Below are 27,462 nucleotides of genomic sequence, written 5' to 3'. Positions count from 1 at the left end.
ACCACGAGGTTTACTGGTGGCTTCAGCTAAAGCCAAGACTATCCAAACAGCAAGGACAATTGGCAGAAAAACTCAGGAGACACCATTATATGTCGACAAGTTGAACTCGTGGATCTCAATAAAATGTAAGATTTACAAATCGCGCAAATAAATAACAAAAGATAAAGGCATGTAACGATGCATTAATTAATCAATTCAAAATTGGAAGGTTTATGATAGCTTCCTGAAACTGCGCATTTAAGAATACATTTATTTATAAAGTCTAATTAGTTTAAGCGATCCCGAATCGTGACCATCAATCTTGACAATTCTAATCAGCACAGTTATTACAATCGCAAGGAGAATGAAACCCCTTTGCATGCCTACGACGACAACAAATCCCAAGGGTGATCTCACCTCGATGATGACGTCCACGTCCGAGATCATTTCCGAGTCCGTGCTGTCCACCGGGATGTCGTAGGACACGCTGTAGCGCAGGTGGCCAGCGTACGCAGTCAACTGGTGCGCACATGACAGAGACAGAGCGTCAAGGACGGACCTTCGCCTGAAGAAGGTGGCTATTGTTTAGGTCGCAATGTCTCGCATTCTAAAACAATGAACAGGCCCCGTGTGTAAGGTTGAACTTCTTTTCGCACACTCCGTAGCCAACCGTGCTAAAATCGGAGGTGCGGGGGAAGGACAACAAACTAAAACACAAAGAGCAGTTCTAAAGAAATGAGGTTTCAATCGAGATTTAAAAGTGCACAGCTCCAGTGGATTAGCAAACTGGTTACTCCAGTATCTATCGTTTATACGATGACTGTGTTGACCGTAAGCCTGGAAATGTTTTCGACCTTTTGCATTCAGCATTTCAAAATGGGAACATTTTAAGAAGAAATTCGTTCAAACAAACGTAAACAGGACCGGCAGAGGACAGCAATGGGAAGGAAAAAGAGCGAGTGGGGCACACTTCCCTGAAGCTGCCGGTCGCGATGAAGAAAGATGTGAATAAGAGCTGTAGAGCTCACCAAGGGATGGTTGAGAACCATGGGGGGAAAGGGGGGGGGGAATGTAAGACGACAGTAAGGAGAAAATAGACGAGGAAAATAAATGAGTGTCCAGTAAAGTGCACATAAGGGACCGTCCATAAATGACGTCACGCACCTAGGGGGGGCGGTCAGACATTTATGACGATGTGTGACGAGGGGGGGGGGGGTGAGAAATGTGACGTCACATCAAAATGACTTTGAATAAATGTTTTCTCCTACAACATCAGAGTGCAGCAGCGCCACATTAAATACGCACTACAATGACAATAGTTTAAAGCGATTTGAAGCATGTTTTATTTTATTTTTGGGGGGGGGCAAATCTTTGCGACGTCATATTTGAGGGGGGGGGGGTCTGACTTTTTGTGACGCCGTGTGACGAACGGGGGGGGGGGGAGGGCAAAAATCGTCCAAAATCGCGTGACGTCATTTATGGACGACCCCTGATGGAGAAATGAGTCAGGTCTTAATCGGGTGAACGCAAGCGGCTGTATCTTTGCGCGTATGGAGCGCTGCGCTATGAACCCAGTGACCCCAGTTTGATTCCCGCTCACAGCCAACATCAGTCACATTTATCTGAACCGATCCTGGGCATCCCATAGGTCGACTCAGCCTCAATTGAGTACCTGGTGAGATGTGTAAAAGACGTCGCCACAAGGGAGACAAAGGTGGCCGGGCATGGTGCTGGCCACCCACCCCCTCGTGTGCCCTTCCGGCCTTCATCGGTGCTACTCGCTAACAGCACTTTCCCCAACAGTCTTTGAAGGCTATATTGGGGGATCTTTGTCTTTGTATCTTTGTCCACACCGTCAATGTTCCCACGTTACCTGCCACAGAGCCGCCACATGTCTTGACGTGGATATTTCCTTCATGAGGTTTGGCCAATGATCAAATGTGGCAAGTTCGTGCAATTTCCCCCGGGTACCGAGAGCGATTCTAAATAGGGTGCGGCTCTGTGGAGCCAAAACTATGAATTTCTACAAATATATAGTAACAAAGTTCGAATACCTAAACATATATGGATTTTAATAATATATATAAAATGCAATATGGTTCATTTTTTTTGCCTTGTAATGAGCTATTCGATGAGCCTATAACATTACAATGACATAATTAGACCTCCTTTGCCAGTACCAAAATGTAATAATAGGGTTTTTCCCCTTTTTTCTGGCAACAAAACTGAAACCTTTTTACAAGGATTCATGTCTGCATTAACCACAATACCTGCAGTCAAAATGCCTTTTGGCGTCCTCTGGTCGAGCACCAATTGGGTCGAGGCTCAAAAGAAAGCCGTCCCTTGGTGTGGACCAATCAGTTTCAAGAACAATGCATATATGATCATAGTATGTTTTTTGTTTGCATTTTGACTGCAGGTATTGTGGTTAATGCAGACATGAATCCTTGTAAAAAGGTTTCAGTTTTGTCGCCAGAAAAAAAGGGGAAAAACCCTATTAGTACAATGACACTTCATTACCGGACTGTCATTCTTAATCCTGTTGACTGCAACTACCTGGACAGACATTCAAATCGAGCCAAACAATGGCGACTTTGTGCGATTTTTTTTGTAATTTTTTTTTTGCACCTCCACAGCTGCTCTGCGGCATTAGAGAGCGCACCCTGTCACGGGCGGAATGCCTCGTGCCGTCAGCGCTCGCACTGCTTACGGCGCCGTACGGAAAGCGCGACGGAATCCATTTCCGCGGCTGGACGCGCGCGACAAGGCGATGGCATCCCCAAAGCAGTAAAGTCGAGGGTTAATTTATTACCGCACTCGAGACAACGTGCGGCGAATGGGAAACCAAGGGGGGCTGGTGCGGAGGGGGGGGAGGGGAGGGGAGGTGACGTGCGAAGGAGCGAGGAAGCGAGAGATAACGCTGCAGGGGAGGGGAAGAAAAATGACCGAGCCACAGACCGCGCTTGCGCTACGTGATAACGAAAACCAAAATGCCACCGCCGCAGACTAATGATCTGTGCCGGGCCGAGGTGTTGGACAAAAGCGCCATGTGGACACTCGCCTGCGCGTGCCATGTACAGAGCGAGCCCAGCGCTGCACGGCAGTGCGAAGGTTGATTCAGCACGTTGGTGACAATATTAGCTGTCAGGGTTTAGATGCATGGGTAATTAAGATAGGAAACGAAAACCCAAAACTTGATCATTCATTAAACCCTTCGCATTAATATTGGCCCAAACATGCTAAATCAACCTTTGGACCGAGGGTCAATATTAATTTGAAGCGTTAGGTGCATGCTTACGCTGTGTTTGTTGTCATTTATTAATCATGCACAGGACCCTTTAAATGAATGTCGAATGGTTTAGATGAATTTTTACGAAAGTTGAAAACATAGCTGAATACAACTATTAACGAGCACTCTATCTGGCGTGGCACTGGGAAGACAAAGGTGGCCGTGAGTGGCGATGGCCTCCCTCACCCTCTTGTGCGCCGTGTTTGCCTTCTTTAGGTGCTCGCTAACAACTTGCTTTAACACTCAGTTCAAGGCTAGATGGGGGACTAAATTTTGACTTACAACTTTCGTGACTGCAGGAATTAATATTCTTTGGTTCTTTCGGTAAAGTCACGTAGATGGAAAATAAGAAAATAAATAATAATACAAATTTAATAAAAAAAACAAGAACTCACGACGTTTCGATCGCAACACAAGCGGTCGTCATCAGGCGATTATAAAAAATAATAATATTGGAATTATTTTTATTTTATTATTTTCCATCTACGTGACTTTACCGAAAGAACCAAAGAATATCGATGGGGGACCTTTGTCTTTGCACGAACTGCGCAATGCACGGTGCAGCGGACAGGAACGGGAGGGGCGTATTCGGGGGGTGGCGAGAGGTGGGGGTAGGGAGGAGGTGGGGGGGGGCACCAAACACCACGGTACCTTGTTGCCCAGGTAGGAAGTGGGGGCCAGCCAGTAGTACAATGCCGGCAGTGTGCGGCGCACGTCCACGTTCCTGACGGCGACCTGGTCCACCTCCACAAAGGTTTTCACCTTGCGCAGTCCCTGCCGGTCTGTGACGCGCCAGCCGCGCATGTCCACCACCTGCACACGTGGCCAGCAGTCACAGTGGTCGGGAGGGAGGAAGCGGAGGAATCTGACCATGGTGTCCCATGTGACGAGGTTCCCTTACAGAGAGAGAGAGAGAATTGTAGCGAAGCCTTTGTTTTGGTGGGGACAGCTATTGACCTTCTTCCCGTCTGTCAAGCTGCCGTGAAGTGTTATCATCTGGGCTCGCTCTTAAAATCTGTACGTCTCGGTGGACCTCAATATAATTACAGCTGCTCGAGTGGCGAGGCTAACAGCGTACAATGTGCAATGGTTCACGGTGTAAATTGCCAGTCAATGTAATTAAAACAGTGCCAGTTTCTTTATCTTACCATTAACTCTATCTACCTTTCAGGAATTGTGATGCACTGCTGTGGGTCAATTGGCAAATACCTTGTGGTGGGGTAACGTGCGAGTATCCAATGACAATGATAATGCCGAGTATTTACGCAGAAAAACTTAGTCGAGTCTCAAGGGTCTTTTGCAGGAGGATCTTTACCCTGGAATGGTTGGCCAATACCATTCATGAGTGCCCTTACAGGAACCGACACAAGAAGGGAGTGACACACAGCATTGCCATATCCGGGCTACCACACAGCCCTGCAGCTGCAACATCTAGCAGGCCATGGCAGTCGCCCACCCAACTTCTAACCAGGTAAATTTTTATTCTTGGTTCTTTCGGTAAAGTCGAAACGTCGTGAGAATTTTATTGTTTTATATATATTTTATTATTTTATTGTTTCCCTTCAACGTGACTTTACCGAAAGAACCAAGAATATGAATCACTGAAGCCACGAAAGCTTTAAATAAAAATTCAGGTAAATTCTTCTTAGTTTTTGAGATCTGATGGCATCAGGCGCATTCAGGGCAATTTTATCACAGGGACCTCTTCAGGAACAACGATGCTAAATGCCAGCATTACACAGGAATGCCATATCTCCTACCATGTACAATGCACCTCTAAGAGTATCCATTAAAACAAACCCAGTGCCCTCGTAGTGGCGGCTTGCCATGTTTTCGTGCTCGAGAAGTTGCCACCGTTATCGTCATCACCGTTTACCTTTGCATCGCAGCGCACTCGAGCGCCACTCGTGCGAGTGCTTACCTGAGTGACGCCCCATGGCAGGCTCCGGCACGAGCTGGAGAGGCCGAAGCAGAAGCACGCGGAGCAGCCACGCGGGTTTCTCGGCCGCAGGTCGTAGAAGCCGGCCCTGCATCGGTCACAGTGCTCACCCTCCACGCGCTCCTGGCACGGGCCAGCGACGAAACCGATAGGTGAGCGAAATTTTGACCATCCCAATGAGAGGCGAGGCTTCATCCAGAAATGACGCAACAATTTCAACGACCGGTAATCGTCGTAGCATCCGGCCGGTTATTCAAGCAACGAAGCTGTTAAAACAAATAACAAAGACTCCCTCCAATATAACCGTAACAGACTGTTGGGTCAAGCGCTGTTAGCGAGCGCCTATGAAGGCCGGCATGGCACACGAGGGTGTGGGTGGCCAGCGCCATGCCCGGCCACCTTTGTCGACCGAGTGGCGATGTTTATACATCGCACCATTTGAGGCGGAGTTGACCTCGGCGGGGCCCAGAAACGATTCTGATAATCGTCACCGGTATTGGCCATGAGATCGAGAATAACATTCGGGTCGCCGGGTTTGTAGTGCAGCACGCTAACCGCTACACTACTGCTGTTAAAACACACACACACAGGAGACACACACGCGTTCCGAATGTTTACTTTGTGAATAGCAGCAAACGTCCAAGAAAAGCATGGAATTGCCAATTGTCACTGGAGGGTTTTAGAGGGGCTCAAAGCCTTCCATGTTGAAGCTGGAGCGCATCCAATGAAAGCTGGTTGACCCTTTACTTCAGCTTCAAACATGCTCGTAGATATACATGACATATACAACTAGATAGGACATCTTTAGTATGTCCAAGATAAGGAGTTGCATCTAAAGAGCACCTAATTGCCCCAGCAACTCAAAAAAGCATTATATCACAATCTCATCTCAACCACTCCAATAACCCACTGCACTCTAGCTCAGGGGACACCCCCAGTGGCAGCTGCCCCTTTGTGGCACAAGGTATATGCAGCAGAGACTTAAGAATTGATAACAGTCTACGAGTAGGAGGGCGATGTTTGCTTTGCGCCTTTTTTTTCCTCCCCAAATGAACTTGATTTGATACCGGCACCAATGACCTCTGCCCGTGGAATGACGCTAGCTTCTGCCCCCATCCCATCCATCGGCTGCGATCCACGATCGTCTCACCTTACACACACAGGGCTCGCTGCAGGGGTCGTCGTTAGTGCCTCCTGCCATGCTGCAGAGGCAGGGCTTGCAGTCGGGGTATCCGCGATAGGCAAAGGCACACCGCTCACAGCGCTCGCCGGCAAAGCCAGGCCTGCAGAGACACTGCCCAGGTGACAGGTCTAACGTGGGTGGGAGGGAGGGGGCGGGGGGGGGGGTGGAGGTGAAACGGGCAGGCACAAGTGTGGGTTGGGAAAGAGAAAAGAAAAGAGGCAATTATTCCACACATTGCTAATGCTTGTGTTTAGCTTGTTGTCCCCCCGCACCCAGCACGGTTGGCTACGTAGAGACAGAAAGAAGCTCAACATACGATATGATACGAATATGGCATTCCAGTAATCATAATATCATGTGTTCACCCGGGAAAAAATCACCACATAATCAAGACTCTCTTTTTTTAATATATTTTCTGTATTAGGGTATTTGGCCAATTACATCAATGAATGTGGCGTGTAAAAGTAAAAACAGTGTATGTTAAAATAAATAAATAAACCCACGTATACCAAGAAGAAACACTTCACAAAGATTCAAAATCATTTTCTGTCATGCTTCTCCTGGCCAGCTCAGAGCCCAAGCTTACAAGGGGCGCCACGGTGGCAAGGAGATGTTAACTACCTCGCCTGGTATACAGGAGGTCGTGGGTTCGATCCCGACCCTTATAATGATGCCTGCTGTGTATTTGGAGTTTGCATGTTCACTTTCCCCGTGTATTTGGCTGCGATAAATTTCAACAACAACAACCCACTTCACCGAGCTATAATTTGTGGCCAGGTTACTTCTGAAAAAAAGAGCTGTATAGCTCTGTGGGCCTTAACTGGTAAAATAAAATAAATGGTTTCATAGTTCCAACAATTTTTTTACCAATCCTGGTATTCCTTGGCGGTCTTCCATGCAAGTACCAACCAGGGTCAACGCTGTTTAGTTTCTGATATCTTATGAGATCAAGCGTATGCAGGATGATGTGGTCACAGACATTACCAGCACAATCAGGGTCATTATCTAATGAAGTTATCAACGTGCTGCTGAGCATTTGCGTGGATTGTTTTTTGAAATGATTTAATTCAATTAAAGCAATGAGTGCAATAATGCAAATGTCACGCTCATAACAAACACCGGATATCGCACTTGTTGAGTGACACTACAGCGAAGACTGGACTCCTCCAGTCTAAATAAAGATTCTGATCGAGATTCTCAAATGAAGGCTTCTCATACAACATAAATTGATAGATCTCTAGCTGCATTGGTCATTTCAGTGTCTTAGCCAGGTCAGTAACTTCAGACGGACCCTCGAAATAAGTGCAGGTTTCCCTTGCTCTACGCGGGTTTGCTTTGTGCCATTCCGCACATATGTGGCTCACCTATTTCTACCCACAATTCGCGATGTGCGGTTTGAATTCGCTCATACGCGGCTATGCGGTCAGCCGTGGACAACGTTGCGTGGTACTGTGTGCGCTACTCGGCAGACAGCCGTTTCGTTAATTTTATCTTTCGTGCTATATTTTTTGGAACACATCTACCGCACGAAGCGAGGTAAAACTGTATCTATCAAGTGGTTCAAAATGTGTTTGTGTTGGTCACTGTGTAAGGTTCATGTGAGTGTATGTGTGTGTGTGATATTTTTTATTGTTAAATTCTCTTCCACCTCTTTCGGGATCGGCATGCTTTTCATCTTTGATGCACACTTGGCTGAGAGATCCTTGCGGGTCACACTGGCACAAGCGGCAGGGGTATGGGTCGTTTGGCAACACCTGGACACACACAAACAGACAAAAGCAGCATTAATTGACGCCAGGCCCACCCTAACCTGCGGGTCACAATGTAGATGCCGAGTGACCTTAATGCAGTCATAGCATGGAGCACATATTTAAGATTAACATTGGTTAACAGCTCAGTCAGACATGGTTATTGAACTGAATATTCTTCTTAATAAAATACCAATATGAATTAAGTTCATCGGTGAAGCGGTAGCTCAGTTGGGCCATGCCGAAAATTAGTGGCAAGCAATATCCAACCCAGTACCCACTCTTCAGCACCCTACCACAGACCAGCATGGTGAAGTATGCTCACAAAGCGACATTGAGTGGACACAGCGCATAATGAGGCCCTCTTCCAGCTGCGGATTGACAAAGAGCTCAAAAAATATTTTTTTTATACACTACGATGAATTACCTTTGTCGTTTTGAGAGACTGCGTCTAAAATCATGGCTGCTCATTCCATCTTCATGGAGGTAAGTCATTGGTTATTTATAGTTAGTGTGGCTTCGGATTAGAGGCCGAGGAAGGAGTGGCATTTGGAGCAAGGATTAGAGTATGGGGGGTAACGCTTTGGGTTTCGAGGTTAAAGGCTTGAGGGCAAAGGTTAGAAGCCAGGAGAGTTTAAAAGCCAGCTCTTCGGCATTACTTCCTTAGGGGATGGACATAATAAACGTAGATGTATCTTAAACGTAGAGAGAACCCGTGTATAGTCAGCCAAGAATCAACATTTTAAAACAAAGCGATGTTTACAATCAATGCACTTCATATTTACAACATAGTACCAGCTAGTCCTACAGTCGGTGTGAATTAATTTTTCTAAACTATTATCAAATCACATTGCATGAGTGCTCTGAAGCATTGTTATACTTAACACCTGGGTAAGATTATCAGTTAAAAGTATAGGTCCCTGGTTTCTTCCAATTAGAATGAGCGTTCACTCACCTCTGCATGACAACAAAAACTCGAGTAAGTTGTGACGGACAGGCTACACGCAGATAAATAATGTTTCTTAAAAATACTGAAGTCAAACTGAGCTCGTGCTCAAATGAGCATCGAGGCGTTGCTCATCATCCAATGACAGCTCTGAAGCAGTGGTGTAAATTCCACATTCCTATGATGGGGGCATGTATATCCACAGAGCAAAACTACTGTTAACTTCCCCCGCAACAGTGGCCCTTGATTATCGACTCGAGGAAATGACGATTGACCCGAGTCAACCCCCCCCCCCCAACCGGGATGCGAACTCACAACCCCCCCTCCGACTTACGAGCCGCTCGCTCCACCGCTGAGCCACCTGACCGGGGTCTTTAACGAACAACACCGCATGTGACTGTTTTCCGTGAAGCGTGCACGCGCGTGTGTGCGTGCGCGTGTGTGCTGACAGCCAACACCAGTGACGATTATCTGAACCAGTCCTGGGCCTCCCCTAGGTCGACTCAGCCTCAAATGAGTACCTGGTGCGTTGTGTGTAAGCACCGTCACTTGGGGGACAAAGGCGGCCGGGCGTGGTGTTGGCCACCCGTCCCCCCTCGCTAACAGCACTTGCCCCGGACAGTCTGTTAAGCCTATACGGGGGATCTTTTGTCCTTGCAACCCGCGTACCCCCGTGGGCCGGTAGAAGCCGTCTCGGCAAGTCTCGCAGTTGGTGCCGGCCGTGTTGGCGCTGCAGTTGACGCAGACGCCGCCGCCGGAAAAGCGGCCGTGGACGCTGAGGCTTCGGTTGGTGCGGTCGACCTCCGCGTCGTAGTAGCAGTCTTCCGTCTTGCCATGGCAGTTGCACTCTGTCGACACAGCGGTTACTCGGCGGTGGTACGCCTCGTGCTGAACGATTAATCGATTTCAAATCTATTAGTCGCAATTTGAAACAATGCGATTAGGAAATCGCAAAGGCTGGGATTTTTTTTTTTTGCGATTTGCAAGAGTCCTGTTACTTTCTTGTTGGAATTGTTTTTTTATTTTTGTAATACGATAACTTTAGTTATTTTACTTAACAATCGTTCTACGTTTGATTGTTCTATTTCGATTATTTTTTAAAATAAATACATGTTGGAAGCAATTCATATATTTTAAGTTCTCATCCTTGCATTAGCATATATAGAGCAGTTCATATTTTGATGGTATCATGTGTTAATGCTCCATCACGTGTTTTAATTCTATTACAGTGAATATTGAACTGAAGCTTGACTTTAAAAAAATGTAATCGCAAATCAAATTGCAATATCTGTCAGAAAAATCGCGATTAGATATTTCCCCCAAATCGTACAGCCCTTAGTAAAAAGGTATAGCCCTACACTTGCTTACTTGTGCCGCTAAAGTCGCAAAGTTCGAACTTCACGAAGGTTAAGACCGAACGCACGGTGAGAAAGCAGTTCGTGACTCCAGCTTGCGGGCGCTGCTGGTTCTGCCTCAGGCTTTCCTTGACGCAGGTGAGATGGTCAGGTGAATTAATTTACTGCCATGCAATGGCCGAGGACTTCATTGCTTTCTTTTGCCCCCTCGCCATCATTAGGCGCATACAGTGAATGCAGATTCCCAGCAGCACTGGTCTCCTAAGTGCCCAACATTGGGCAATCGTTGTTTCCCTTCACATTACAATCATTAATCTACTGCCACGCTTCGCCTGGGGACTGGATCACTCTCAATAAGTGGCACCTCGAGGCGCTGCCGCTAGAGAATGACGTGCCGGAGCGAGCGTGCGAGCGTTTCGCTGTTGTGTTGCACCCCGTGGCATCGAGACTAATCGCCCAGCCCTAAAAGTGTGCATCACGGATCAAGTGATGAGCCAGGGGGCCTGGTGCTGGGATCAGTTTCGCCAACTAGGGCGGCGGTGGGGATGCTGGCTCTCTCTCTCTCTCTCTGCCGCGAGGAGCGAGCCAGCACCTCGACCAGCGCGGTTCCTGCCGGTTGTGGAAGCGACACCTAAAAGTGGGCTTAGGGGTGGTTGCGAGCTCCCCGAGACGAACCCGGGAGAGTGTGCACATGACGACACTCGGAAAGCACGGAAACAAGAGAGAGGCCATTGTCTCCATTAAGCCAGTGGAGCTCAAACTTTAGTCACAGGAGCCCAACTTTTCACATAATCGGTTAAGAACCTCGACTTCTTCTTCCCTTCTCCCCCCCCCCCCCCAAAAAAAAAGTATTTCATTGCTCAGCAGAAGACGTGTAAATAAATTGTGGCTATTTTGTTGGCAGCATATAATTTGCAGCATGTTATTTGCAGCAAACTGATGGAGCAATTGCATTTCAATGAACATATGCAACCACTGTCAGTGCCGGATTATCCTCGTAGCAAAAGTAGCTACATGTAGTAGTAGTAGCTCCTTGCCCCGCACTTTCAATGGCCCCGCGCTAAATGCTTTCAAGCTATCAATTCCGGTTCAGTGATTCTGCACTTGCTCTATTACATAGTACTATACTGCCTTCAACTTTTATGAACGACTGGGTGTTTAAGGTTCGCGATTTGTCGTATTATCTAGCTGTATAGCAAATAAAAAGATGCAATTACTTTACTATGCAAGTAAAAAAATGTGTTTTAATATTTACGTGTTTTAATATTTACATGTTTTTTTTAATATTTAGGGGCCCCTTTATAACACATGGTACAGGCCCCGCACTAGCTTAGTCCGGCACTGGTCCACTGTATCATCTGGGGCATTGCACCCAGCAATGCGGACGACATCACATGAAATGTTTCCGGTCACTGATAAAATCACTGGCGAAGGATATCTGAACCAGTTCTGGTTTACCCCTTCACCAGCTAGCCCGGTGAAATATGGTCAAAGAACTCCTCATGACCAACACAATCCATCGAGAAGTGTATTGGTTTTGGACAGTAATTTTATCACCATTATAATATATACATACACACCCCTCTGTCTGCCATGGTTACCACGCTGGACTTGCGCTCCAGAGATCGGCGGTTTGATTTCCTGGCGTGGCAAATAAAACAATGTGGCAGGGTTCATAAACCAACCCCGCCCCCTCCTTCCCCACCACCTCCGTCCACCTCCGAGCGATGGCACGGGCCCTAGCGGTGGCGCCTTCACCGCTTGTTGCACGGTTCGAATCTCGCGGTCACCCCGATTACTCCCGTGGTTGTAATAACTGAAATAATCACGTGCTTCCGAAAAGCGGCTTGCAGGCGAGAATGTAGTAGCTGCTATATTATACCTCAAATATGCACGTCCAGTGGTTAATTTAACACCTGTTGTTAAGTTGTACATTTCAACAAAACATTGAGAATTTTTTTTAGAGTGCACCTTCCCAGCATGGCAATCAACCTTCTCCCTTGGACTCAAGAGACAAGGGAGATCTATTGGTCGTGTCGACATACCGCTTATATGTAGGCCATACCAGGTACAACATGGGTCTGAACATGGGTGGCTATATGGCTCGGGTCATGAAGTCTGATAGCCCTGTGTGGCTCAGGACGAATGCGATCGCTGGGGACACGGACAGGTCCGGATTGGCCATAGGGCAGTCCGAGCAAATGCACAGTGGACCGGTCCATTCCGAGAGACGGTGGGCCGGTCTGTGTGGGGAAATTGCAAATGTGATTGAAGTCGATTTTTCTTCATTACCTCTAACGTGTACGCTTCATTGCTTATTTACGCTCTCAGTTGGCATTAAGTCCTATATCTGGCAGCTCCAAATATTCTTCCTCACTGTCCCAATTATTTTTTTGGACCCAGTCCAAATGGGCCAATGAGATAGCACAGCAAAAAAATCACGTGAATGTCACATCGCAGGCCATTTAAATATATACAAAATTGTCCATAGCCCGAAATTGGGGGCCGGTGTGTCTACAAATCCCTGGGCTGATTTTTAGTCCCAGCCTATCACTGGTCACGGGGACGAGGGGCCACACGGAGGAGGGGGCCACACGGACGAGGGGGCCACACGGACGAGGGGGCCACACGGACACGAGGGGGATGCGGGGGACGTGCGGACACAAGGAGGACGCGGGGACACAGGGATACACGGGAGACACAGGGATACACGGGAGACACAGGGATACACGGGAGACACAGGGATACACGGGAGACACGCACTTTCGCAGGTGTTGCCATTGTTGATGGTGCCGGGCCTCCAGCGCCTCTGGTTGTAGCCGGGGCAGCAGTGCTGGCAGTTCTCCCCACACGTGTTGTGCTCGCACTGACACTCCATTTTCTGTGCAGAGTTACGGATACACAGACACACGCATTGCACGAACGAACAATTCAGACAGCCGCCGCCGTCTGCCAGCAGGCGGGTAATGACGATTCATGGCTCCTCGGCAATTCAATTTTTTTGTTTAAGATTCGTGATTCGTTTTGACTTTAGATTATTAATCGTCTCGCGTTTACTTTCCAAAGTCGTTTGTATTTTATTTGTTTTTTGTACATCTCATTTGGGTTACTCCAAGAGCCTCAATTGAATAATGCGATATCACTTGCATGTAATTTTCATGAAGTGTAATCAAATGTTACACACGAGTCAATGTGTGCATTGTGTGCCTAAGAATCTAATTTGATTGACGACTCACAGTTGATCCGTATATTGTCCTTATATTCAAAATGCAAATATCAGACCATGAAGAGGCTGATTGCTCTACACCATGTTGAAACTAAGGTGGTACTAATTGGGGCTATAGGGCAGTAAAGCCACATTGAAGAGCAGTGGTTATGTTACTGTAACTGCAAATCAATAACAGTTTTCATCACAAGTTATACAAAATATATTAGCCGAGTGACAATGCCTCGATTCTTCTATCGAGCTCTTCTGTGATCATTAATTTCACCAGAATTCGTTAAGGACAAGCAAACTCTGTACGGATTTTGACAAACAGCGACTCATCAGCAATCAGGATTTATTGAAGCAATGCTGGTGACCTGCCAGATATTACAGGCAAGAACCCTCTCTGAGGTGTGGGTCCTATTTCAACATTTTGTAAAACGTAACTCAAAATAGTCTCGTTGTGGAGAATATAAAGAACAAAATCGATAAGCAGACAAAACTGTGTCCTGTTAGGGTTAAACTCTTATATCGGTACGCGACAAACAACATAATAATTATCAGAATATGCAGATTACACTGAAAGCAGTTAAAACAATATGATTATCCAGGACCAGTCACATGTCATCTGTGACATTTAAAGTGGTAGGTGGTGATTACTGTCCGACCAGACATTAAGTGTGTTCAACCGAGTCTGCGAGAAGCGCACACGCAATAATAATAGCATGTTGCCTTTACACAAAAGTTATCTTGAAATTACATGCTTTGCGAGGTTGAAAAAAAAATGTCTGCGGTGTACACGCGTCTATTTTGCATTAGAATAAAGCACGAAATGGCACCTGCTATTGCAGACGCAATGCTCTGGAAGCCAAAACATCATCTAGCACCTGCTAGTTTTAAAAGCTGCAATTATCATTAAAAGAGCAGGCCAGCAGGCAATCTTTCCCTAGCCCGTAAATTTGAGCAAACATGCCTCATCCTGTGCCAGCAGGCCGCTCAGCAATAGAAAAAAAATCCACTTGAAGGGATTATTGGCACCTACCACGTGCATGGCAATTGTTTGGGCAATTGTGAACGAACTGCAATTGATTAAAGGATCCCGTGACACCCCGTGGAAATGGCTTAGTAAACAATCAAAAAGGAGGTGCAGCACAATGGTAACCCTATCCGAGAGAGGGGCTGTTTTGTGACTGCACCTGGCCGCTGACCGAACGATTTTGCGCCTACTCCCCTACACCATGATGTCATCTGTGTTTGCTTCAAGCGAGACCTGTGTGTCCTCGTTCCAAGGACAGGTGCTGGCGTGCCCGGAGCAGATGCACATCCCCCCCACGGAGATATCCTTTATGGAATAGTAGTACTGTCAGCGGGAGGAAGACAAAAAAAAACAACAGGCGCATCAGTGGCATAACTACATTGTGAGGTCAGGGAGTGCGGCAATCGGTCAGGTGGGGCCCCAGTATTTGACTCGTCTCGCACGGCCACACCCAAGGCTATTGTGTACACATGTCGCGGCTCCTCTTGCCATCATTGCGCTCGCGGTATCGGACATTTAACGCTGCAGGGGCGCTTCGTCGTCTTCGCAAAAATCAGTTTGTTCTTTTACACTGTTGTTGAATACATATTTCATGGTGGTCGTCCAGGGGGCCCAAACTCGGAGCTTTTGCCACGGGGGGGGGAAGGCGGAAGGGCAAGGCACCCCCCTGCCCCCACGCTCATTACGTTACTGAAGCACGTTGAACACACACTCACGGTGGGCTACAGGGTGACAACACATGTGCCTCACAGCCAGAAGTGCCTGGGTTCCATTCCCCGTGAAGAGTTGTCATCCCTTAGTCTAAACCTCCCCCCCCCCCCCCCCGTGTCTGCTGTCGTATTGGAGGTACACATTGTATTGATATTTGACAGAGGGAGAGAAAGAGGGAGAAACTAAACCGTTTTAATTTTTTTTTTCATCAGGTAAGGCCCAGTGAGCTATATAGCTCTTTTTTTTAGATGGGACCTGGCCACAAATGATAGCTCAACGAAGTGGCTTATCACGTGGAAATTTATAGCAGCCAAAAACTCTAAAACACATGTTGATTCTAAATGCGGAGGGATAAATCCAAGGACCTGGAGACAAATCCACGCGACCACAGGGAGAACATGCAAACTTCAAATATAGAGGCGTCAGGGTTGGGATTGAACCCACGACTTCCTACATACCAGACAAGGGAGTTAACATCTCGTCACCCAGGAGTCCTCGAGTAGTCAACAACATTTTTAATGCTCCTGGTTTACGATGACGAACATTACCCTGATCCTCAGAATCTGTACCTTATCTGCTAAGCGCATTCGAGTCGACGGTTATCAAAGAGTCAGTGATGCTCCCGTTGAGCGGTGGCGCAGTTAGTTAGCAGACTGTGCAATGAACCCGGCTGCCCGAGTTTGATTCCTGGCGAGCATTACCCCCACCCCGCATAACTGCCACGCCGTGGGGAAAGGCGTCATCAAACAGCGGATCGACACAGAAGGCAGAGGATTGAAGCTGGGGTCAGCGGCGAGCGGTTGTTCTCTGCCGTGGTGACATCCGCTCACCCGTCGCGTCACAATGGGGTCGACCTCCCGTGGGTCGCGGTGGCTCAGGGTCATGAGGTCGGCGTTGAGCGTGCGGATCCGCTGGAGCCGCAGGCGGATGTAGCGCGCGGACGTGAAGTCCAGCAGCTTCGGCGAGGGGTCGTCCGCGCTCGGCCGCCCGTTAATCAGCGACGTATGGATCTGTCATCATTTCCACGCGCATTCAGGCAATGGGATTCGACCGGTGTGTGCGCGGTGCAACATTGCATATCGGACCGTCACAAATCCACCCTGGCCAATGAACCACCTGCGCCCAGTGCAGCGTTCGTGCATGGTGCAATGGGCATTTTCCGCAGATGTTGCCGAAACCGATCTTTTTATCGCACGCGCAGTAAATGCATTCTTAAAGCCTTGCATGCACCCTTCTCACTGCCACAGGACATGAAAGCATTCCGCAACGTTTAAAGCAGCCTGTGCTTTATTTTGGCGAGTGACCCATCTGTGCATGGTGGTGTAACTCTCGCGTCGTAGAGATATTCACAAATCTGACCGTTTCACATATCCCCCGATACCCCAGTACCCAACGTCGTTGTATATATGACATTGTACTGCACTATCGTACATACATCGTGAAACGTGATTACATATATCTACACACACCTCGACACAACTACTTGCAGGAATCAGTCGGTTTGTGACTATGCAGGTTCAGAGTCGATGTTGCCAAAAATGGGAAGACTTTAGCCAACAGTGGATAGAGAATGGCGCTATGTTTTTTTTTTGGGGGGGGGCTTTTCTAAGACCATAAAACAGCGCTGACATTGTTCTCACTCCAAATAAAGGGATGCATTAAGCTTTCGGAAGGTGCGCTTTCAAATGCACCCCTGTGAAATGAGATTCGATCCAAAGTAATCAATTTTAATAACGCTTGACGGATTTTTAAGTTACCGTGTTTTATTATCGTCTTGGTTTTCATTAATCTTATTTTACTTGCAGCTCTCCCATATCCCATTACCACCGTTGCCTTGCAAGTGTTCTCCGAGCCCAAGCCTGTCTGCAACCCCTCGATGTTTTAAACCTATGATTCTTAATCACCCATCCGCACACTTAAATCAATCAGAAATGTTATACTGCGATCCTGATGAACGGTCACAAGAAGCGAGTAAATATCTAACCTTTCGCTTCACGGCGTGGTATAGTTCAATGATAGAGGAATTTTTGTAAAAAATATTTTAAAGATTTAACGATTAGCTATTCCAACAATCTGACCTTCATTGCACTTTCACAAAGCCCATTCAGCTCTTAAATTCGTGTGCATTTCCTGAAACATTCTAAATATCTGACCTCATGAACCTCAGCCTTTAACCTTTTGCATTAAGCTCAGCACATTTAATTTACCCAGAGCCAGATAAAAAAAAAATATTTGAAACGATTAATAAACTCTTTCACGTCTGTGGCTCTCACTGAAACGTTGAACAGATGCTCAATAAATCTCTTAGGTCTCCCAATTTACATTCCACCCCATGACCCACTTGTCAGTAACTTTGTCAAACCTATGGAAGTGTTAACCAGCTGTTATATCTCAGTTTGTCAGCCGTTACAAAAGTTTCCGTGAATTAAGCAAAATGTTAAAATTAGCAGAGTAAGCAAATCTTTATTATTGGATAAGTGAAAACGTTGTAGAAGGGCGAGGCATAAATAAACGACCAATTTGGAAAACAATTTAAGAATGAGTAAATTAACAACTTTATATGTTAATATGCAAGATGACACGCTTAGTATGCACCATTAATAATACCACTACTAAGAATAGCAACAAAAAACCATGTTGGTATTTACCAAGTACCAACAATGCTCAAACCGAGCACAGCTTCCAAGCGCTGAATCGACGACCTCCCGCTCAGTCGGTGGGGTCAGTGGGGTCAGTGGGGTCGGTGGGGTCGGTGGGGCCGGTGGGGGTCAGTGGGGGTTGCTGGGGTTAGTCGGGGTCGGTGGGGGTCGGTGGGGTCGGTGGGGGTTGGTGGGGGTCAGTGGGGTCGGTGGGGCCGGTGGGGGTTAGTGGGGGTCGCTGGGGTCAGTGGGGTCGGTGGGGTCGGTGGGCCCGGTGGGGTTCGGTGGGGGTAGGTGGGGCGCACCTCACCTCGCCATTCTCAAGGGGCACCAGCCTGGAGTAGTAGGACGTGCAGATGACCTCGTCGTCCCGCCGGTACACGGGGTTTCCGACGGTGGGCGTGATGCCGTAGCGGGTCAGGCACTCGCTGTCGCTCACGGAGTAGTACTGCCATGGATGGTAAGTGGCGCCGTCCAGAGAGCGCTCTAGGATCCAGTTCCCGGGCCGCGGGGAGTTGGCCGCCTTCACGATCACGTACGCCACCTGGAACACCTGGGCACGGCGACTGTCGCGGTGAGGGGCGGTCGGCGACGCGGCCGGGCGGTGGCGCTTTGTGGCCGTTTGTTGCAGTGGTTTGGCGGTTCGAGACCAGCGGCCACTCCGGCTAATACTGTGGGTGTATAAGCCCGTAAAATACGCGCGACCTGCTGCAAGGCGGCAGACGTTAAAGGGCTTCCGTGATGATATCTTTTAAAGAATAGGACACATTTGGCAACGTTTGGCCAGTCTGCATTTGTCAAATTTGAAAAATGAGTCGTAATTTAGTTATAGCAACATCGACCCCCTACTACCAGACTATACGTATCTGTGAAAACAGTGCTTACGTGATAACCTTGCACTATGATAATCGTGTGAATACTAAATGTACCTTTTTTTGTTATTGTGAGCCTGTGTGAGTGAGAGTGATCAGTGGGGGAAAGTCTATTTGCGTGCAGTGCCAAAATCAGCCTCTTGAGGATGGTCGTGGAACAAGCTACTGAATCAGAATCAGAATATGTATTTATACTGGAGGAATCCGATGCGCTATGAAGCGCTTTTTCATAGATGTCCAGTATATACTTGGCAAAGGGCAGCAGCCCCCCTCGACCATATGATGCCCACAACAATTCGCACAGTAAGGGTGGCTAAAACATGGCAAGTTGGCATAGCAAGGAGGACAGGTGGTGATTCTGCCAGTCATCTCTGCGAGTTATTCTAAAACACTCTGCCCCGTGAACTCTTGCCAGCAAGCCTTCAGAAATTCACGTGGCCTAAATGTGCACCTAAGCTGGCACAAGTGAAACTAATCTACTAAACTATATATTTTCATTTTACCATATAGGGCACACTGAGATATATAGTTATTTTTCAGAAGCGACCCGGCCACAAATGATAGCTCAACGAAGTGGCTCATCACGTGGAAATGTATCGTAGCCAAATACTCTGAACGCGCATTTTTTTTTAATGTGGAGGGAAAAACCGGAGGACCCAGAGAAAAATCCACGCCACTACGGGGAGAACACGCAAACTCCAAATAATCAGCAGGCGTCAGGGTCGGGATCGAACCCACGACCTCCTGCATACCAGGCGAGGGAGTTGACATATCGCCGCAGTGGCACCCCAAGTCCCGTGGTGACATCACCGTGCTTGGTGGAGTATGCTGGTTGTGGTTGTTGTTGTGTGCGGGCGTATGCGACATGCGCTGCTGCAATGATGTTGGTGACCCAGGTTATATTTCTTGGTCGCACACAACACCAATAGCAAACGTCTCTTACACCTTGTCGACAATGAACGTTGATCGTGATGTTCGGACAATGTGCCATAATAATAAAGAGGTTACAGTGTTTTATGAAAATTGCGTACAATACAATGTGGATGTTAGGGTGCACTTAAACTGCTACTGCATCTCAAGATGCCGTACTAAAAAGTGTCAAATGCATCATGGGGACAAGAGAGAAGTATTCATACTTTTCAAATAAAGTGGGAATTTAAAAGACTAACCGCCGCCATTACTTTCCCCTCTTCATATTCTCATTACACGGCTTTCACTAATTTACCATTCATTCAATCATCATTCGTCATCATTTACTGTCATCAATTTCGCTTTCACCGAATTCACACGTCATAGATTTGCCACCCATTGCTTCCTCTCATCTATTTTATTCACCTCATCCCCACCATTACATCCATATATACTGTTGTTCATTCTGTGTAAAGCGCCTCGGATAAGGCGATATATATATTATTTTCAGGTAATAATTTTTTATTTGTTTCTTTAAATTAGAACTATACCAAATTTATAAGGTGTCACTCACAGTTGCATCATCCCCCATTGCGAGAGACAATCCCTCCTAATCCAGTCGCGGCCGAAAAGGAAGACCCAAAAAAATAAATAGAACCGGGAAGACTTCCTGCTCAATCGGATGTGAAAATGTATCCGGGAAGTCTTCGGCATTTCTGGAGGGCTAATGGGATAAGTCCCCAGAGTGGCTCTAGCTGTGTTTGTCCAGGCCCTTATTTACCAAGTAAACAAGCTCCCACAGGAAACCTGGAGGGCACAGGGAGGGGCTGCAGATAATGGAGGGGCGGGCGGGCGGGGGGGGCAGAGAGTCGAGATTCAAAAGGAACAAGAAAGCAAGTTTATCTCTCTGCCATCAAACTTAACGACCCCACAACAAATCACATCCCTGTGTTCGGACTGGTTTCGACTGGTCCTCCGAGGAAGGAATATGCTGGTGGGGATAAGTTAGGTGGGGGTGTCGATGACACAATACCCGTGTGGATGTATCTGTCTCAAACACCCCCCCCCCCCCGCATACCCACCTTAAAATACCCTCTCTTTTGCTCTTTCCCCACCCATTAATCCACCCCTCGAAATCCCCGTATCGCGAGAGAATGGCCAGCGATTCCCTTTGAAGCTCACAACTTCCCGTAATTAGCAGGTTCATCAGTTGTTCCCGCTGGTCACACCCAAGGGACAAAAATGCCGTCCAAATTGATCGCTTCTAAAATGAATACGATGACCTTTATGATGACAAATAAAAGGGGCCGCCGTGGTGGTTTGGGTCTCCAAAGTTTTGATTACGTTCAAACCTGGTTAGGGTGAGAGTCAACTTAGAGCGCAACGCACGGTTGAGTGACCACAAAGCACTGTCGACCGGAATAATTAATTTCCTTAACAGAGCCACGGGAAAAAAGAATGAAACTTCCGAGGCAAACGTGTGTTCCGCGTATTAGAAGAAGAATATGGGATACAAAGCACACGGCTACAAAAACCCTCAGTCCACTCAGGACCACGGCTTTTGTGCCCAAGAATTTCACGAGCGCATTTCAAAAGGGGCCGCGCGAGACAAAAACACATCGCACGTCCAGGGTGGCCCTCCGTGATCCGCCAGTCTTCCCCCCAGGTCCCCTGGCGGTTTAAAACACCGTTTTGCGATATCTGCTCAGCCTAATCCTCTCAAACCGTTCATAATCTCTTTCCCAAGTAGTGCGATGGACAAACATATATATTCGTGCTGGCAAGGCGACCTTGTAACTTGCTTGTATTTTTTTCTTACAGGAACACATGTTTTTCGGAAGACGCTCTCGCCCTTCCCTCCCCCGTCAAAAGCGAGCACCTTCTAAAAACTAACGCGTGTTCGCGATCCCGATGAGCCTCACAGCAGCTCAGCCAACCCATTGTTTGCTTCGCACGCTCAAACAAAGGAGAACAATTTGGAAATTCCCCGGAAGCTTCACTCCGATCTGATATTTCACTTCGACCCATTCCATTTTAACGACCGCAAGCTGGCGTAGGGATACCGACACTTGCGTTGTGGTTTTTTTTTGTTATTGCATCGCCCATAAACGAGCTAATCGCAGCACGACAATCACAAGAGCCCCGTGGGGAGTGATGTTTGCCGATCGCTCGCGAAATGCATCGCCTCGAGACATTGGCCCTTCCCCTCCCCCTCCTCGTGCGTGGCCGAGGAAGAGCGCCACTGGGTGGTGCAGAGCCGAGCGAAAGCTCCATGTGTCGTCTCAAGCTTCAACAAAGATAGCCAACAAACTAAAATCGCCAAGGGGGGGGAGGGGGGGGTGGAGAAAGCGAGGGCTAAATCCACCGATGCAAACGATAGACGTGACACACAAACGTAAAAAAGGTGCCGAAATGGTGGTTCGCGTGCGTGGAAATTTCAAGCTGTAGGTGTAAATTTCGCAGAGCTTTTTGATTTGGAGCAATATGTACAATGCCAATTACTGACATCGGAAAGCCTGACAAAGTCTGAAGACTGTGTTTTTAGGAGGATCCTGCATTGGGATGTTTGGCCAATTCCATGTGGGAGGAAACTGGAGTAGCCAGAGAACACCCCACACATTCCAGAGTGTGACGCGACACTCAAAGTTGCCATCTCCTAGCCACCTAGCGACTCGTGCATACTTAACTAACAAAAACTAACCTTCTTTTATTTGACCAGGTAAGGCCCACGCGGAACTTGTTTTTAGCAATTTTTCAGAAGCGACCTGGCCACAAATAATAGCTCAATGAAGTGGCTTATCACGTGGAAATTTATAGCGAAAAAATATACTCTAAACGTATACTGTTGATTCTAAATGTGGAGGGAAAAACCGGACGCAAAAACCAAATACACAGGCATCAGGGACTCGATCGAACACACAATCTCCTGTATACCAGGCGAGGTAGTTAACACCTCGCCACCGTGGCGGCTGCTACTGCCACACATTTTCTGAAACATCCACTGAATGTACAATACAAATTAATGCTCGAACGAAAGCAGGTCTTGCACGCCATAGAACGAGGTGTACAGTATGTACAATATACGCGCGTGTATATATATACAGGACATCTGTGGAAAACAGCTTCATAGCCCATCCGATTGCTCCAGTATAAATAAAGATTCGGATCGTATTCTGTATATACACTAGAGCTGGGTGATACTCATGATTTTTTTGTTGGATTACCAGATCAGCGGACTACTCGTTGAGTCGGACCACCAATACTACTACTCGCAGAACTGAAACTACCAATGGGACTACGAAGACTATCACTTGGACCATTGGGACTACCAATACATTGGATGGCCACTCACGCACACATGTAATTTGGATACACACACACACACATGCAAGACTCGTGTATAAAGATTTAAACATGGAAACTACCCAAATCAAACATGGTAAGTTCAGGAATCACAATGTGCACATACACAAAACCAAAGATCCCCCATACAGCTTTATATATTTCAGTGGCAAGTCGCCGTACCACGAGGACCTATTGAGGCCAGTACAGGGCACTAAACGATGATTTAGCCGCCAGCACCACACCGGACCGCCTTCATCCCCCCAGAATTGGTCATTCACGAAAATTGCGGGCTTTACAAATTGCATTATTGCTCATTACGATGATCTTACACTGCATCATGCACTCATTTAAGGCCGAGTCGACCTATGGGAGGGCACGGGACAAGTTTGCCATACGGACTTTCCAATGGCATTAGCTGGGGCCATAAACACACACACGCACAATAGCATAATTGGGGGGGGAGGGGGGGGGAGACATCAGCAATGGTGACAGCCTGCTCCTGAAGCTCTATTGCTTCATTTCATGGGTGAGTGATTCAATTATGTGCACCCATCCGCTGAGGGCCTGAGGACCATTCACTTTCTATTTTTAATACCTAATTTGGGTGTTTTGCTTGTCCTCCCCCCTTTCAGAATATAAAATCCCCAGCGCCGACCTTCGCGAATGAATTTAAAATCCGAAGCATAGTCGCAACTGCCTAAGGAGGCGCGTGTGATGGACCCTTCACCGATATTTAAATCTTTTGCGAGAGAAAATTCACATTTTTGCGTGATTTTTTTTCTGGCTTCTCTTTTACAAATAATATCCACCCATCGATTGCGCATCCCGCACTCGTCCCTTCTTGTGGGTGCCCTCGTCAACATCCGGTGTCACCACTTTGCCAATGGGACCACGTGCACGTTGAGTAACCCCCTGCGCCGCTGCTGCTCAGCAAGCACAAATTAACTCCATTTCACGCTTCATTACGCCCACCGATCTGCCATCTCACTCGCTCCGCAGCACCATCGCAGCTGCTGTACCCGGATAGGTGGTGATTTTATAATGGGGGGGGGGGGGGGGGGGCTAGCCGTGGGATGGGAATGGAGGCGAGAGGGTGGGCCTCAATGCGGGGCGAGTTGACTTGGAGGGGGGATGAGAAGAGGCATCGATGGCTGGGTGGAGCCGTGCGTTGTGTGGGGGAGGCTTTACGATAGACACTGAGATTGAAATGCGGTAATGGACTCTAGGAGAAAGGGGGGGGGGGGGGTTATGTGGGGGAAATATAAGTGGCTTTTTATTGCCGTGTGGTGAGGGTGCAGGCTCATCACAATGCATCCCCGGTCTCAGTCGCCAGCCGCTGCGATGCACGGAGAGTTGACGGCTCACACCCACAAGTGCTGGCTAGAAAATGGTGCTCAATGCAAAATTGGAACGACAGCAGTGATGCAAATAGTTTCCTCTGTGCTGGCTGCTGATAAAAAAAAAAGTAGCCCAGCCACAGCCATTATAATCAATACAAATGTAATATGCTGTCGGCACAAAATACTGTAGCTATTTAAGTGTACCAGGAACCGTGCGTGATACGAAGAGAATTACCGCTGAAGGAAATATGCACCCTGCTCTACAGCTATTTCCACGCATACACAATACATTACATAGAAAATATATAAACAGTCACCCTTTTGTTTTTGACGAGCAGCTCATATAAAAAATAAATATATTCATCCCCTTCATTGCAACTGGCTCCCCGCACCATTGCACACATTTCATGATGGACCTCGCGGTGTAATACACAGAGCACGCCAAGCCCTTTCTGCCTTCCACCCCCCCCCATCTCCCTTTATTTTTTTTTTGGAGGGGGGGGGGACTGGAGAGGGCGGACATCAAATTAAAAACCACCGTCAAGAAGACGGATTGCAGGCGCCGAGGTTTCGCCAGCTTCCCAGGCCGCACCGTTCTGCAGCGAGTCGATTGGCCGAAAACTCTCCGCAGTGGCGACACCGGCAGCGTCGTGCGTCCTCGCTGGGCGCGCGATTGGTGCGAGGCTTTTGCGGCGCAAAAAGGAACGGGGAACCGGCGTTCGTGTTTTGCTCGTGGTTAGATCACTCCGTCCACCCCTTTCTTTCCTGTTTTCTAGGATATAAAATGCGATGTTTAGAATTTTAAAAAAGTATGAAGTGTGATACTGTGTTGGCCGTGATACACGCACATTAAAAATGATAATTTACACTGCCCTTAAGAGTCAACAAATATATACCCGCTGATATTGCAGGTAATAGTCCTGCTATGAAAATGTCATATTAATTTGAAATCGATGAAATGCGAATGCTCGTTAAAAAATGTATCTCTGGTCGGGGTGGGGGGGGGGAATCGCAATAATGAGTCCAGTATTATTTAATATATCCAAGTTTTTCATTTAATGTCTTTGCAGCAAAGATACCGCGTTTCTGCTGCTGCTGCTGCAATAACTTGGGGGTGACTATTGTGTGGGCTTGCCCTGTGAATTAAGAGCAGACGAGCCGAAATGACCTCAGCCCTCATGGAGGTGTTGGTGTTGATAGTGAAGGTGCCACACGATCTACAATCACTTACAACAAAGCCCCAATGTATAACGAAGACATTCTTATGCTATAAGCACCAAAAAGCTTTTTTTTTAAAACCTATGTTTTAGGAACCACTGGCACAATCACACTATGGAACAAAGGGCTAGCGCACTCGGCCCCTACCATCATGACAGCCGAAATTTCCCTTCAGTCAAGTGCAGCATCAGGTCACACGGGACACAATGAAGTCACGGTTTGATGTTTTTTTTAATGCTCTCAAAAACGACATCGTTTTGCTAACCCGTTTAAAGTCAATGTTGGGGGGGGGGGGGGGGTAGGCGCCCTCAAGGTCTTTGATATGTTTCCTTCTCAGCCGTTCACAGCTGTGGTGCGCGCGTGTGTGTGTGGTGTGTGTGTGGTGTGCGTGTGTGGTGTGTGTGGTGTGGTGTGTGTGTGTGTGGTGTGCGTGTGTGGTGTGCGTGTGTGGTGTGCGTGTGTGTGGTGTGCGCGCGTGTGTGTGGTGTGCGCATGTGTGTGTGTGTGTGTGGTGTGTGTGTGTGGTGTGTGTGTGTGGTCACCATTCCTCCTTCATCATGGGATAAATAGAGCACAACATTTTGGTTTTCCTGCAGTGCCAACGAACAAACCACAACCGACTCTTGTTTGACAAATGACTGAATATTTGTGTTCTTCTATTACACTCGGAACTACCGTAGCTAGCTAAGCCTTTCCTCGCAGTGTTTCTTCATCGCAAGGCCCGCGGGCCATTGGCGGCCACCCGGTGGCCTTTAGTGCGGCCCCTGACGTGCCCCCCCCCCCCCCCCCCACAATACACAAAGTGTGAAAACACCACCACCACCACCACCCCTCATTGTCGTGCTGTCAAACCAAATTGTTTCAAATGTGTGGGGGGGGCCTCATACCGATGTCTTATTGGCGAAAGTGCCCCCCCCCCCCATCTTAAAATTCGTGAAGAGCAGTGCTTTATTTTAAAAGGTAAAGGTGCAGCTTGGCAATTAGAAGGGCTTCCCCTAGGAGCTCGCGAAGGAATTTTGGTCTACTTTTCGAAGCCGGTCAAACGTCTTGGAAGAGGTGGGCGCACGCACACTTGACCCCGCTGCATACGACCTGCCGATCGATTGACTGTGATGCGCCCATGCATAATGCCGAGCCGGGCAGAGGCTTTACTAAAGTCGCCCATTGTTTAAACTGCCGCGCCGGGAGGTCGAATCGAACCGGCGACCCTCTGGATTGCAAGTCCAGTACACAACCCGCCGCACTGCTGTGGAAGCATCCTCTTCGATTGTAAACCGATACGAAATAATAATAGTAGTTTGCAAAATAGACAATTGACAAAGTGTAATGTATCCCTGGAATTGGAACAAAGAAAAATATTGCTCAATCTCCTTCAATCAACTACTTCATTACCAAAGAACACGTGGACGATGCAGTTATACGTAAGGTATATCTCCACAAAGGCCTGGAGAGATTGAAGCAAACGCGCTATTTCTACTTTCATTACGTTAAATTCCTTGATTATTATTACTATTATTATAAAAAAGCGTAGACAAACAAAGAGCGCGTGTGAGGAACGGTCCCCGTCGCGAGACGCTAATCGGACGACTCCCACCTTGCCCGTCGGCCCGAGTCTGGCCGCCTGTCCGCGCGCGACCGTCACGCTAACGAGCCTCGACAGCTCCATCACGAGGGCTGGAGGCTGCTTCTGCTGCAATCAGCCCCGGGGGTTAACGACGGGCGCTCGGTCACCAACTCGCCGGCGATCG

General features: G+C 47.7%; 1 protein-coding gene across 3 annotated transcripts in view; it reads right to left on the bottom strand.

Moving 5' to 3' along the window:
• Positions 1–27,462, bottom strand: part of LOC116941604 (laminin subunit alpha-1-like) — a 132,036-nt gene that overhangs the window by 68,849 nt on the left and 35,725 nt on the right. For all 3 annotated transcript variants that reach the window (XM_032952810.2, XM_032952808.2, XM_032952809.2), the window contains exons 4-13: positions 18,341–18,583; positions 16,222–16,401; positions 14,915–15,004; positions 13,203–13,320; positions 9,754–9,932; positions 8,039–8,144; positions 6,358–6,518; positions 5,190–5,330; positions 3,920–4,081; positions 397–498 (exon numbers count right to left, since the gene is read on the bottom strand). In XM_032952810.2, coding sequence (XP_032808701.2) covers positions 397–498; positions 3,920–4,081; positions 5,190–5,330; positions 6,358–6,518; positions 8,039–8,144; positions 9,754–9,932; positions 13,203–13,320; positions 14,915–15,004; positions 16,222–16,401; positions 18,341–18,583 — 1,482 coding nt within the window. The remainder of the gene's footprint in view (positions 1–396; positions 499–3,919; positions 4,082–5,189; positions 5,331–6,357; positions 6,519–8,038; positions 8,145–9,753; positions 9,933–13,202; positions 13,321–14,914; positions 15,005–16,221; positions 16,402–18,340; positions 18,584–27,462) is intronic.

Source organism: Petromyzon marinus, chromosome 12 (genome assembly GCF_048934315.1).
Source record: "Petromyzon marinus isolate PM22_M1 ecotype Great Lakes invasive population chromosome 12, UKy_Petmar_22M1.pri1.0, whole genome shotgun sequence".
Taxonomy (NCBI): Eukaryota; Metazoa; Chordata; class Hyperoartia; order Petromyzontiformes; family Petromyzontidae; genus Petromyzon; species Petromyzon marinus.
The sequence above is the reverse complement of the archived record's forward strand: the minus strand, read 5'-3'. Positions and strand labels throughout refer to the sequence as shown.